Below are 13,237 nucleotides of genomic sequence, written 5' to 3'. Positions count from 1 at the left end.
TTCTTTAAATGTGCTCAAATTTGACAACCCAATGGATTTAATTTCTTTTTTAGCAATTCATTTTAATTTATTTAAATTTGACTTACATTTTTTCTCGTGATCTATGTAAATTAAAAAAAATGTATTTCGCCTATAAAAGATTCAAGATTAAAATTTTACAAAATTATAAATTTGGTCTTTAAATATTAATTGTCAGGGAATTTAAAAAAAATGAAATTTTCCTGCCAACCTGTTAAAGCTTTTCAACAAACAAACAAAAATGATTTTTAATAAAACAGGAGGAAAATTCGGCAGTCGAGGACGATTCGCAGGAAACTCCAGCGAATGGTGTTCAAGCAACAGAGCAGCAAAACGAAAAGGAACTTCCTGAAGAATCGGAAAATATGAAGTCCGAGCTGACTGTCGAAACAAATTTGGAGGAGAGTCCAGAAGCTGTTCCGGAACTCGAATCTCCTCCTCCTCCAGTTGTTACGAGTGTACAAACCGGAACCCCAATTCATTCAACTTTAAAAGTGAAGGAATCTTCCCAGTTGATGGTAAGAAAACTAATCCTGATTCTAAATACAGGGCGTCTACTCTACCTGGTGGAAAACCTGGAATTGTCCAGGAATTTAACAAATTATTAGGAAAAAAAATCTGTCCAACTTTGATTTCAACCGTTTTTTTTTTAATCATTAAATTGTGATCTTTTTTAATTATCATATCATTCAGTTTAGAATGTGTGACTCAAAAATCTTTTACTTAAAAAGATTTCTATTTTAATTTTTAAGCGTACATTTTAATTTAAAGAATTTTAGAATGCAGTTTTAAAAACTCAAACAATTAAAATCTAGAAGCGTTAAAAATCGAAGATTTTTTTATACAAAGAAAAAACATTTTTAGTTGATCAACTGTGTCTATAAATTAATTTATGATTTTAAAAATTAAATGTTACTTTAAGTTTTAAAACGTGAATAATAATTGATTGTACAAGAAGATTCGAAATAAGTTTGCAATTTTTGAATTTCCAGATTGTATGGTTAAAAATTACACTATTTCAATTTTAAAATAACTTCGAAATAACATATTTAGAATTAAAAGCTTTTATTAAATTTCAAATATGATTTCAGTCTAAAATATTCCATTTTTAAACAACTCAATTTGAAATTTTTCAATTTAAGAAAAAGAACATTACTTAATATTCAGAAATATCTGTTTATTTTAAATGAGTAATTATAAATTAAATTTATGTAGAAGCTTTTTTAAACAGTTTAGAGGTTTCAGAGGAATAAAAAACATTTTGTAAAATCATTAAAAATGATTGTTTATTTCGACAAATTCATTTTAAGGGAATATTGTTTAAAAAATTATAAACATTGACCAAATTATAAATAATGAATGTAGAAGATTTAAATGAAATTTTTTCAATTTAGCAGAATTTTAAAAAAATGGAGAAAAAATTCGAATCATTTAAAAAAATATTTAGAAGTTCTCGAAACAATTTTTAAATAATGAAAAATTTGAAAAACTGTCAAAGAACATGTAAATGTTTCATGATGATGAAATAAAATTTTGAAGCATTTTAGGGATTTTTAAACTATTTAAACTAAGAATAACTTTGAATTTCAAATGTGTTCAGATTATTATAAAAATGTAGTTTTTTCATTTTTAATGTTTCCATCTTAAAATTATCTAAAATGATATAATTTAAAAAAAATGAATGCATTGAGTGATTCTTTAATTTAGAACATTGAAAATGATAACGTAGATTTATATTTTTCAACTGAAATTGAATCTTTGAACTCTATAATTTATAAAAGCTTCACACTTTTAATTTTGCAGTTTAACTGCATTTAATTTCAAATTGTTCAGTATTTTAATTTGCAGCTTAGTTTTTGTCACCTCAAATGGAAAAATTTTGGGCCTTAGAGTTTGATTTTTTAAATTTCATTGACCGTGAAAATTGTTTGCGAACCTGGAAAAAATGGGAAATAACAATGATTTTTCAGTTTTAAAAGTAGTTTTATATCACTGTATTTAAACATTTTATTTCGAATTCCTTTTTTTCAAAATAATGTTTTAACTGAAAATTTAACAATTTTTTTGGTGTAAATTGATCGTTTGATTTGAAAATTCAAGTTTCTGGTTCAAAATTCATGTATTTTGGTGAAAATTCGTTCTTTTAATGGTATAAAATTAATCTTCTTATTTGAACAATCATCTTTTTGCTTAAAAAATCAACGATTTGTTTGCAATTTTTTCTGCCTTAACCGAAAAATCTTTCTTGATTGAAAATTCAACCCATGTTAAGAGTCGTATTATTGGATTGAATTTGACTGTTTTTGTCTAAAAATACAAATCTTTTTTCGTTGTGATACATTTTTCGTTGAGAATTTAACTTTTTTGGAAGAAAATTTTTATTAATTGAGTGAAAGTTAAACTCTTGTATTAAAAATTAATTTTTTCGTTAAACATTCATCATTTAAATTGAGAATTCATCTTTCTGATTGAAAATTCCTATTTTCTTTGGCTGAAAATTAATTTTTATTATTAAAAATTTGACTATTCTAGTTCATACTTTAACCATTTTGTTGAAGATTTGTTTGTGTTTGTTTCAATTTTTTTAACTGAAAATGTTCCTATTTCATGATTTTAGTTGAAAATTCATCTCTTTGTTTGAATATCAATTTTTTAACTGAAATTTCAACTATTTGATTTATAATCGAAAAATTAGCTATTTTAGTTGAAATATTTTTCATAGAAATTAATTTTTTTGGTTGACAATTTACTAATTCTAGATAAATATTAATCATTTTAGTTATAGTTACTTTTTTTTAAATTTAAAATTGAACTACTCTAGTTGAAGATTCATCATTTCAGTTGAAACTTTAGTACTTTTTCTTTGAAAAACTATTTTTTTATTTAATATTTTAAAACTAAAAATGTAACTACTTCAATTAAATTTTCCATGATTTTACTTAAAAATGTATCTCTTTGGTCGGTAAAGTATCTTTTAGTTCAACATTCGTATTTTTTGTTAGAAAATTGATCTTTTTATTTGAAGTTCAACTATTTGGTTGAAAATTCATGTATATCGTTGAAAAATCGTTTTTTTCGTTCGAAAATTAAACTTCTCTTTTGAAAATGAATCTTTTTGATTGAAACTTTATGTATTCCAATTAAATATTCATAATTTTAGCGGAAAATTAATTTTTTTTCATTTAAATTAAAAATATTTCGTCAAAAATTCATCTTTTTGTTTTAAAACGAATATTTTCCAGCTTGGTTTAAAATTTGTTTTTGTTTTTTTTAGTGGAAAATTAATTTTTTTAACTGAAAATTTATCTATATGATTTTTTGCTGAAAACTGAAATTCTGTAGTTCAAAATTAATTAATTGAGTTGATAATTGATCTTTTTTAGCTAGAAATTCAACTGTTTTGGTTGAGACTTCATATATTTTGTTGTAAAATTGTATTTTTTATTGAGAATTATTCTTTTTGCGTGAAACTAAAACTAATTGGTTAAAAATTCATTCATCTTATTGAAAGTTCAATTATTTTTCTTGAAAACTTAGGAATTTGAAGCGGTTTAAATTGAATTTAAAATAAAAAATTATACCTGGAAAAATCTAAGATATTTGGAAAAAACCTGGAATTGTCAGGGAATTTTTTTCCGGGATTTGACTAAACACCCTGAAATAATAAAGTTAAGTTTATTTTCAGAATTTTACTATAGTCTTTGTTATCAGAGTATTTTCGTATAATGAATTATTTACTTAGAATTAATTTAACTTTTATTTTGTGATATTTTTTAAGGTTTACAATAAATGAAATGTTTCAAAATTATTCAATTATTTATGTCCCTTTCAATATAAAATATGTCTTGGTTTATTTCAAGAACATTCGTAAATAAGTTAAATAAATAAACTTTGGCACTTAGAGAAAAGTGCATTTTTATAGAAAGTGTAAAAATTTGGATTTTACCATCGAATTTGTGAGAGAAATCTTAGATAAATATTAATCAAATTTTTGTTAATCTCAGTAGAAAAAACATTTTTTAAATAATTATTTTAACTGAACTTCTCAAATTTTGAGAATTCGTGTTTTAGATTTTGTCAAAAAGTTAACTATTTCTGATTGGAAGTTGTAATTTTTTTTAAGTCTACTATTATATTTTTGGTTCAGAATTAATCTCTTTTGGTAAACAAAATTCTAGTATTTGGTTGAAAATTAAATTATTTCTTTAAAGGTTCGTTCTTTTGAATTGAAAATTTATCAATTAGATGAAAAGTCATCTTTTTTGGTGGGCAGTTAATTATTTTTAATTGAAAAGTTATATCTTTCGTTCATATTTTCCTTTTTGTTGGAAAATACAACTGTTTGGTTGAAATATAATCGTTTTTCGTTAAGGATTCAACCATTTTGTTGAAAATTTAATTATATGTTTGGTTGAAAATAAACTTTTCTGTTGAAATTTCATATTTTGGGGTTAGAAAACTCAATTTTTGGGTGGTAAATTCGCCTTTTTGTCTTTAAATTTGGACATTTTTATAGAAAATTTATATTTTCGAGTTGAAAATGCAACACAAATTTGTAGAATATTTATTTCTTGCTTGATTTATTATCAAAATCTGCTAAAAAATTATCTTTAATTTGAACTTTCATCTATGTAGATTCAAAATTGAACTATTTGATTAAAAATTCTACTTTTTGGTTAAAAATGAATTTTTTTAAACATTTATATTTTGGGATCTTTTTTACTTAAAAATAGAGCAATTTTATTAATTTTTGCTCTCCCTTGGTTTGAAATTCAACTCTTGTTGAAAATTCGTCTTTTTTGTTTGAATTTTTTTTAAATTCATATTTAACTTTTGTAAAAAAAATGGTCTTTTTAGTTTGAAAATTCAAGTTTTTTCGATAAGAATTTTTCTTTTCCGTTTAAAAAGTTAGCGAATTGGCTGCAAACAAACTTTTTTCTTGAAAATTCAACTTTTTGCCTTGTTAATTCATTTTTTTAAAGTCATCCTTTTAGGTTGATAGTTCATTCTTTTTGGTTGAAAAGTTTACTATTTAGTTCAAAAGTCAATTATATTTTCAAAGCTTTTTTTTTTTTTTTTGTTAAAAAGTTAACTGCTTTTTTGAACATTCGTCTTTTTGGGCAAAAAATTCGTCCTTTTGTATTAAAAAGTCATCTTTTTCGATGAAAAATTAATTCTTTCTAATTGAAAATCGTTGAAAATTAATCGGTTTTCGTTGAATATTCAATTGTATTGGTTGAAAATTCAACTGTATGCTTAAAAATAAATAAATTGTATTGAAAATTATTTTGTTCGGGTTGACAATTCAACACAGTTTTGTAGAAAATTCGTCTTTTTGGGCTAAAAATCTAACTATTTAGTTAAAAATGAACTTTTTCGTTAAAAAATTATTATTTTGGGTTGGCAATATAATTGTTTTCTTAAAGTTTTGTCCTTTTAGTTTACAAATTGAACAATTTTGTGAATTCTTTGTTTTTTCTTGATTTAAAATTTGACTCTTGTTGAAAATTTATTTATTTTTTTTATGATTTGAAAATTCAACTATTTTATTGAAAATTCAACTTTTTGATTAAAAAATCGCCTCTTTTGCTTGAAAGTTCCACTATTTGGCTACAAATAAACTTTTATGTTGAAAATCCATTCTTTAGGATTTAAAAGTCAAATGTTTTCTTTAAAACATTATCAATTTTGAACACAAATATATAAATTCTAAATAAAGGAGTTGAGTTTTCAAGCCAAAAAGATGATTTTTTAATGAAAACATTTGACTTTTAAACCAGAAAATCTGAATTTTCAACAACAAAAATTAAGTTTAAAAAAAAGAAACATGAATTATCGTCCAAATAGTTGACATTTAACAAAAACTTTAACCAAAAAAGAAGAGAACTCAACCCAATTTTGAAGATTAAAGATAAAAATACTTAGCTCTTTTGTTGAAAATTTCTCGTTTTGCGTTAAAAATTCAATTACTTCGTTGTAATTTTGTTCTTTCTTGGTTTGAAATTCATCTCTTGTTGAAATTTCGTTTTTTTGTTTTGAAAATTCATCTTTCCAGGCTGAAAATTCAAATATTTGATTAAATATTCAACTTTTTGGTTGAAAATGAAACTCTGCTTGGTAGAAAATTCGCCTTTTTAGGCTGAGAATTGAGGTATTTGGTTAAAAGGAACTTCGTTGTTGAAATTTCATCTTTTTTGGGGGGTGAAAATGTAGCTTTTTCAAATAAAATTTATTTTTATCTTAAATATTCAAACTTTGGTTGTGTTTTCTTCTTTTTTGGTTACATTTTTTGTTAAACATCAACTATTTGGATGATAATTCATGTATTATGTTGAAAATTCATCCTTTTGTTAGTGAAAATTCATGTTTCTTTTTTTAAACTTAATTTTTTTGATGAAAATTCAGCTTCTCTGGTTTGAAAGTAAAATGTTTTAATTAAAAAGTTGACTTATTGGCTTGAAAACTCAACTTCTTTGTTCAGAATTTATATTTTTGGGTTCAAAGTTGATAAATTTTGTCACCCTATTTCCCTTGTAAATATTTAAGTTTGCCGGTTAAAATTTTAAACGTGTTATTGTGAAATTTATCAGTTTCCAACACTGAATTCCTAAATATTATGAAATGAATGAACTATTTCAACCGAACTAATTCTTTTCTCCGAGTGGAGTTCCTAATAAATGAAACATTTTTGAAATATTTCAAATTTAAGGGCTTTTGAATTAAAATGCTTAAAATTTTGTAAACCCTTTGAATTTGGACTCTTTCAAAATTGATTTTGGTTTAGTCTATTACTTCTGTCGAGTCAGTTCGGCTACAAAAAAAAAATGAAAGCTTGTGAGTAAGAAATTCTCTTTCAAAGTAATAATTTATCCACTTTTAACTTTTCGTTTAAAGAACCTTCAATCACGAATTGCAATTGCATGAAAACATTAAGAACAGAAATCGGGAATTGAAATTCTTTTTTGACTAAGCAATTTGACTCGAAAGAGAAACTTTTAATCATAAGCATACAAATATTTAGAAACCAGCTCTGATTGGAACTTCTCGACGATCCTCTTTTCCGATGCAGGATGAAAGTCAACAAGTTTCAACAGAGAACAACAAAGTACCGGAAGTTGATATTTCAATAGAAGAAAATACCAAGGCTCCAGAAGAGGCGATTCCCGTCGAAGTTGAAAAAGTTACAGTCCAGGAGGCTGAGTCAACGCTTATGGAAGTCGACGAGGAAGTTGCAAAAAAAGAGGAGAATGAAGTCAACGAACTTTCGGATTCTGGTAAAGATTCGCCAAAAAAAGAAAATGATGTTGAGAAGAGCGAGGCGGTTATTGTGGAAACAGAAGCGGTAAAGGAAGTAAAAGAAGTGGAGGAAGTGAAAGAAGAGGAAGAAGAGAAGAAACTGGCGGAAGTCAAGGAATCTGAAAATTCGAAAGACGTGGAAATGATCAGCGCCCCTGCCGAAGCAGAACCCGACACTGAAGCTGTTTCCGAAGATGAATTGCCGACTGAAGCCACGGCTAAAGTGAGTTTTCTTTCATTTTTTTATTTTATTTGAGCCTTTCGATGCTAAAATTTGGGAAAGAAACAAATTTCACGCCTGAAAACATTAGATTTGGGTGTCTACTCGTCTGGAAAAGCTGGAATTGTCGGGGTATTTTTTTTTTAAGTCTGGGAATCTTTTTGATAGTGTGATTCATTTTTTTTTCGACTGTAATATAAAATTGAGTAACAACGTTTTTTTTTCATTTGTAAAAGTATCTGTGTATTGTTGGATTTAACTGTTTAGTTGAAAAGTCGTAGTCTTTTCTTTGTGTGAAATTAATTTTTTTTTGTGGAAAATTCAACTGTTTTGTTAAAAATTCATCCTTTTTGGTACGAAATTAATCTTCTTCTTTAAAAATCAATCTTTTTACTTTAAAATTTAACAGTTTTGTTGAAATTTCTTTTTTTTCTTGACTTGATTTAAAGTTAAAGTTTTCTGAGGTTGACATATCGAATGCTTCGTTCAAAGTTCAAATTTTTGGTTGAAAATTTATATATATTTTTTTCAGTTAAAGATACATCATTTTAATCATATTTTTGGTTTAAAATTAAGTTTTATTTACTGAAACTTTAACTATTTGGTATGAAATAAATCTTCTTCTTTGAAAATGCCTCTTTTTGGTTGAAAATTTGACTATTCCAGTTGAAGATTTATCATCTTATTTATAATTGATCCATTTAATCGAAAGTGAAACTATTTTATTGAAAGTATTTTTACTTAAAAATTCATTTTTTTTGCAGATTCATCATTTTAATTGTGACAATCTAGCTTTTTTGTTTACAATTTAACTCTTTTCTTAAACATAGTCTTTTTAACTGGAAATTTAACTATTTTGTTGTAAACTCCTTTTTTTGGTTGAAAGTTATTTTTGGAATTTAAAATTCAACTGAGCCAGTTGAATATTCCATTATTTTAGTTGAAAGTTGATCTTTCTGGTAAAAAAAATCAACTATTCCAGTACAAGTTTCATAATTTTAATTGAAAATGATTAAATAACTATTTAATATATAATAATAATTTAAACCAATCTTATTCGATGGAAATGCAATCAATCGTGGTTAAAAGTCTCTTTTTCATTAATTTTTTTGTTTAGGATTTGTCATTTTATTTTAAAATTCATTTCTTTGGTTAAAAAATGAACTATTTTGTGATAAGAATTTTTTGGTGGAAAATTCATCTTTTTTGTTTTAAATTTAACTAATCCAGTTAAATATTTCATCATTTTGGTTAAAAATTCATCTCCTTGGTTGAAAATTATTTTGTTGTTGTTTAATGTTCAATTATTCTAGATAAAGATTAATCATTTTTGGATGAAAATTGATCTTTTTGGTTGGAAATTTAACTATTCCTGTTACAGATTCATCACTTTAGTTAAAAATTCATCACCTTGAGTGAAAATGTTACTATTTTTTGAAAAATAGTTTTTTAACTGATAATCTAGCTTTTAATTTTTGCTTGAAAATTCAACTGTTCCAGTTAAAGATTCATCATTTTAGTTGAGAATTCATCTTATTTGTTTTTCTAAAAATTTAATTATGCGATTTATAGTTGAAAATTTATATTCTTTGGTTAAAAATTGTACTATTTGGTTGAAAATTTTGACTTTTTTAGTTAAAAATTTAAGTCTTTTGTTGAGAAATAGAATTTTTTGTAGAAAATTAATGTTCATAGTTGAAAATGCATCTTTTTGTTTGTAAATTCATCTCTATTCCGGTTAAAATGTATTCTTTAAGTTCTGAATTCATCAATTTCTTAAAAATGTAACTTTTTTTTAATAGTTTTTTTTTTTGTTTTATAACTTAAAGATTAATAATTTTCGTGAAAATTGATATTTTTTTTGTGTTCAAAATTTCACTATTTGGTTGAAAAATTTGTATTTCTTACTTGATAATTCATCTTTCTGTTTGGAAATTTAACTATTTTGTTGTTTAAAATTTTTATCTTTTTTAGATGAAAATGTATGTATGTTATTCAAGCTTTGTTTTTTTTTTGTAGCAAATGAATCTTCTTAGTTGAAAATATACTTTTTTTTTGATCATTCAATTATTTACGGTAAATATTCCTAATTTTAGTTGAAAATTGATCTTTTTTTGGTTTAAAAAATCAACAATTTGATGGAAAATTCATGTATTTCATTAAAAATATTAATATGTTAAATTCGCACTGAAATGTAAGAATATGAAGATAAAATACCAGTTTGTTTTAATTATTGTTCGATTTCATGGAGTTTAGGAACGAACAGGATGGCCGCTGGACCGGAAAACCGGGGATTTTCTGAGACTGTTTCAATTCGAAAGTTTTAATACGAATCGAAATTAATATAATATAATTGATTCCGATAATTTTATTTTTAAATAACAATTTTAATGATTTAACAATAAAATGTTTTAAATTTAATGTTTTAGTTCTTCCTTTATATTATTTTTATATTAAATTGAACACAGTTCAATACAATTTGAATTGTTCTGTTTGAAAAATGTTTAATTTTTAAGTGAAATTTTTAATTTTTGACCTATAAATAGCAATTGAACACTTATTATTTTTAAACAAAATTTGAGTCTTCGAGTAATTGAAAAGAAGTGTGTTAACATTTTTGTTTAAAACTTCTATATACATTTTTAAAATAACCAAATTTTTCATACAACTTTCGGAAAATCCTGCAAATTTAAACAAAAAAACCTTAAAGTCTTCCAGGTTCTGTTTTGACCATTTTGGAAATCTCTTAAAATCTTTTTAAATTTTCTGTTACAATAATTCTTCAAAATGAAAAATCATTTTCAATTTTACTAGGAATCTTAGGAAAATGTTTTTATTCTTTTTAAGCCTTTCACAATTCTTAAAAAGTTTATAAATTTTTTTGTTGAAATATGCAAAAATCTGCATTTTGTTATAAATTCGGCTGTGGGTATTTGCACTAAAATTTTGGTACGAATAGCCCAATTGTTTCGGGTCACAAACTTCTTGTAAATGATTTAAAATCATTTCAAGTTCAAAATTTAATTTTGATATTTTTTAAACTTCTAAATATCTGTTAAAATTACTCTAATTTTTTCTACAAATAATAAGTGTTGCTATTGTTATTTATAAATTCAAATTTTAAGGATTTTTTTTAATTTACAGAATTTTATCAATGTTCTAGGAAAAATTCAATTCATTTACAAATATATTTAAACGGTTGGAAAAAATGTCAAAAATTATTTTAAATTTGGAAGAATATAAAACTACTTCTAGATTTCTCAATGCTTTGAAATAAAGTTTTTAAGTTTTTGTAGAATGCTTAAACTATTTAAACTAAAAATAATTAAACTTCTAATTTAAAAAATTGTTATGTTAAAAAATTTTTATTTTTCATTTTTTAATGTGTAGCTTAAAATTACTTTAAAAAATACAAATTTGAAATTTTTTTAATTTCATTGCTTGATTCTTAAATTTAGTGTATTAAAAATGTTAATGTGGATTTATATTTTTGGAATTTAATCTGAATCTTTGAACTCCATAATTTATAAAAGTTCTAAATTTTGCAGTTTATCTGCATTTCATAAAAAATATTTCAATTGAAAAGTGTTAGTACCCTCTATTTCATACGTGTAAATTTAACTTGTTGTTTGTTATTTAATACTTGAAATGGAAAAATGTTTAGAATAGAGTTCGATTTTTTAAATTTCATTGTCCGTGAAAAATGTTTGCGAACCAAGAAAAACCCGTGAAATGGTCGGGAATTTTTTCTTCGATTAAAACGGCCACCCTGAGCGAATTATTTTTTATTAAATATAAATTTGTTTTTTATAATTATATAAATACATTAAAAATATAAAGTAGTTTATTTAATGGTGATAATATAATTGAAAATATCTTGCAAAATAATTTACCAAAGTTTTCTAAGTTAAACATATTAATTAAATCTCTTTAATTTTTATCATTGAAATATTACTAATCTTTTAATAAATTTACTTTCACAAATGAAGAAAAAAATATTTAATATTACGTATGAATAGTACTATTTTCACCTATTATATATTTACAAGGAGAGAAAAAAAACCATTATTTCTAATAAACTCGCGAAATTGTTTTTTTTTTCTTTCTGGGATTTGAGTAGACACCCTGTCGATTTTTTTAATTTTTGATTATATACTTTAAGCACAATATCGAAAAAAAATTGATTAAAGTAAATTATTTGTTGTAATTTGAATTCAAGTTCGATGATATGGAGGAAGTTTCGGACGATGATTTCCCCATCGAGTGCATGATTCAGGTATTCCTTAAATCCTTCCTCTCCTCAGATATTCTTTCAAAAATACTATCCGACTATTTATTTTTTATTTTTAAAGATTTCAAAAGATTTTATAATGTTAAATTTTACTGTTTTTTTTTTTTTTCACTAGAGATTGTGTGAATTGAGTTTCAGGAAATCACATTCACGCCAAATCACTTTGAATATTTTGCATGAAACACTGATTTTCTTTGTGATAAACTATTCAAATATTTGGTGTATCAGGGTTCACAGTCTAACCTCGCATTTTCCTGCGTTTCCCCTTTTATCAATTTTCCCCTGTACGATATTTAAAAATAGAATTATTTCTTGTACATCTAGAATTTTTTTCTGTTCAAAGGTAGAATATGCTAAAGCTAAATATTAGATTTTTCTAAAATTAAATGTTCATGTTGAAATATTTTTAGTTTAAATTTTTTAAATTGCCATTGTTTCAGACATAGTGTAAAATTTACTAAAATTAAAAAAAAAATTGGTAACGAAATATTGAAAGGCCAGCTCGTTTTTCAATGAACTAAAATCAAATAAAAACATAATTTTTCCTTTTTGAAAAAATGGTCGTTTTCCAAAGAGTTCTGAACTGAAGAAAAAATTTAATTTTTTAATTAATTTCTGTAGGTATTTTTCTTTTGTATGCTGGAAAAATTAATCGAAAAATTACAAAAAATATCTTGAAAAATTTGTAAATCGAAGAATATAAGCAATTAAACAATTTTTTTATCAATAAAAAATTAATTGTTTAATTTCGGAATTTTTCTAGTTCGTATATTTTATAATTCGGCAATTTGTTGTCGAAAATTTTATTATTCAAGAATTTTTAATACGGTAATATTATAAATTGTCGATAATTTTCTCATTCGGTAATGTTTTCAAGTGTTTGGGAATTTACCAATTTAGGAGTTTTATTGTTCGGGATTTTTCAGTCCCCATATCAATACGTGAAAGAGCATAATATAATTTACAAAATTGAAAAGATAATTTGAAACCAATTTCAATTTACGATCCGAATTTAAGAAAATTCAATTTTTAAATTTGATGAAAATGAAAAAGTTATAGGATTTTCCAAATTTTCAAAAAGTAGCCAAAATCATTTTTTTCAACAGATTAAACAGTCTTATCAAAGTTTTCAGTAGATATTAAATATAGTTAAAAATTAGTACCACGGCGATCGAACACAAATGTAATAAATTTTTAGTATATTTTAGATATCTTTTTTAACATAAAATTTAAAAAATTACAACAATTTTCTATTTAAAATTGTTTAAAATTAAATTATTTGCGTTTTGTAATATTATTCCATTTCTAGACGTTTTAAGGGCATGTGACACAGCTAAATACCTATATTACCGACCACAGTTTTTCAGTTCACTGAATGTTTTTTTGAACTTAAGAACTTTTTTTGTAAATAA

The 13,237-nt window shown here is 24.1% G+C and overlaps 1 protein-coding gene across 3 annotated transcripts in view; it reads left to right on the top strand.

Moving 5' to 3' along the window:
- Nucleotides 1–13,237, top strand: part of LOC117173990 (pre-mRNA-processing factor 39-like) — a 63,483-nt gene that overhangs the window by 7,151 nt on the left and 43,095 nt on the right. For 2 of the 3 annotated variants that reach the window (XM_033362675.1, XM_033362674.1), the window contains exons 3-4: nucleotides 279–536; nucleotides 7,040–7,537. In XM_033362675.1, coding sequence (XP_033218566.1) covers nucleotides 279–536; nucleotides 7,040–7,537 — 756 coding nt within the window. The remainder of the gene's footprint in view (nucleotides 1–278; nucleotides 537–7,039; nucleotides 7,538–13,237) is intronic. The other variant, XM_033362676.1, reaches the window with a different exon arrangement.

This window comes from Belonocnema kinseyi, chromosome 5, assembly GCF_010883055.1.
Source record: "Belonocnema kinseyi isolate 2016_QV_RU_SX_M_011 chromosome 5, B_treatae_v1, whole genome shotgun sequence".
In the NCBI taxonomy this organism is placed as follows: domain Eukaryota; kingdom Metazoa; phylum Arthropoda; class Insecta; order Hymenoptera; family Cynipidae; genus Belonocnema; species Belonocnema kinseyi.
The sequence above is the reverse complement of the archived record's forward strand: the minus strand, read 5'-3'. Positions and strand labels throughout refer to the sequence as shown.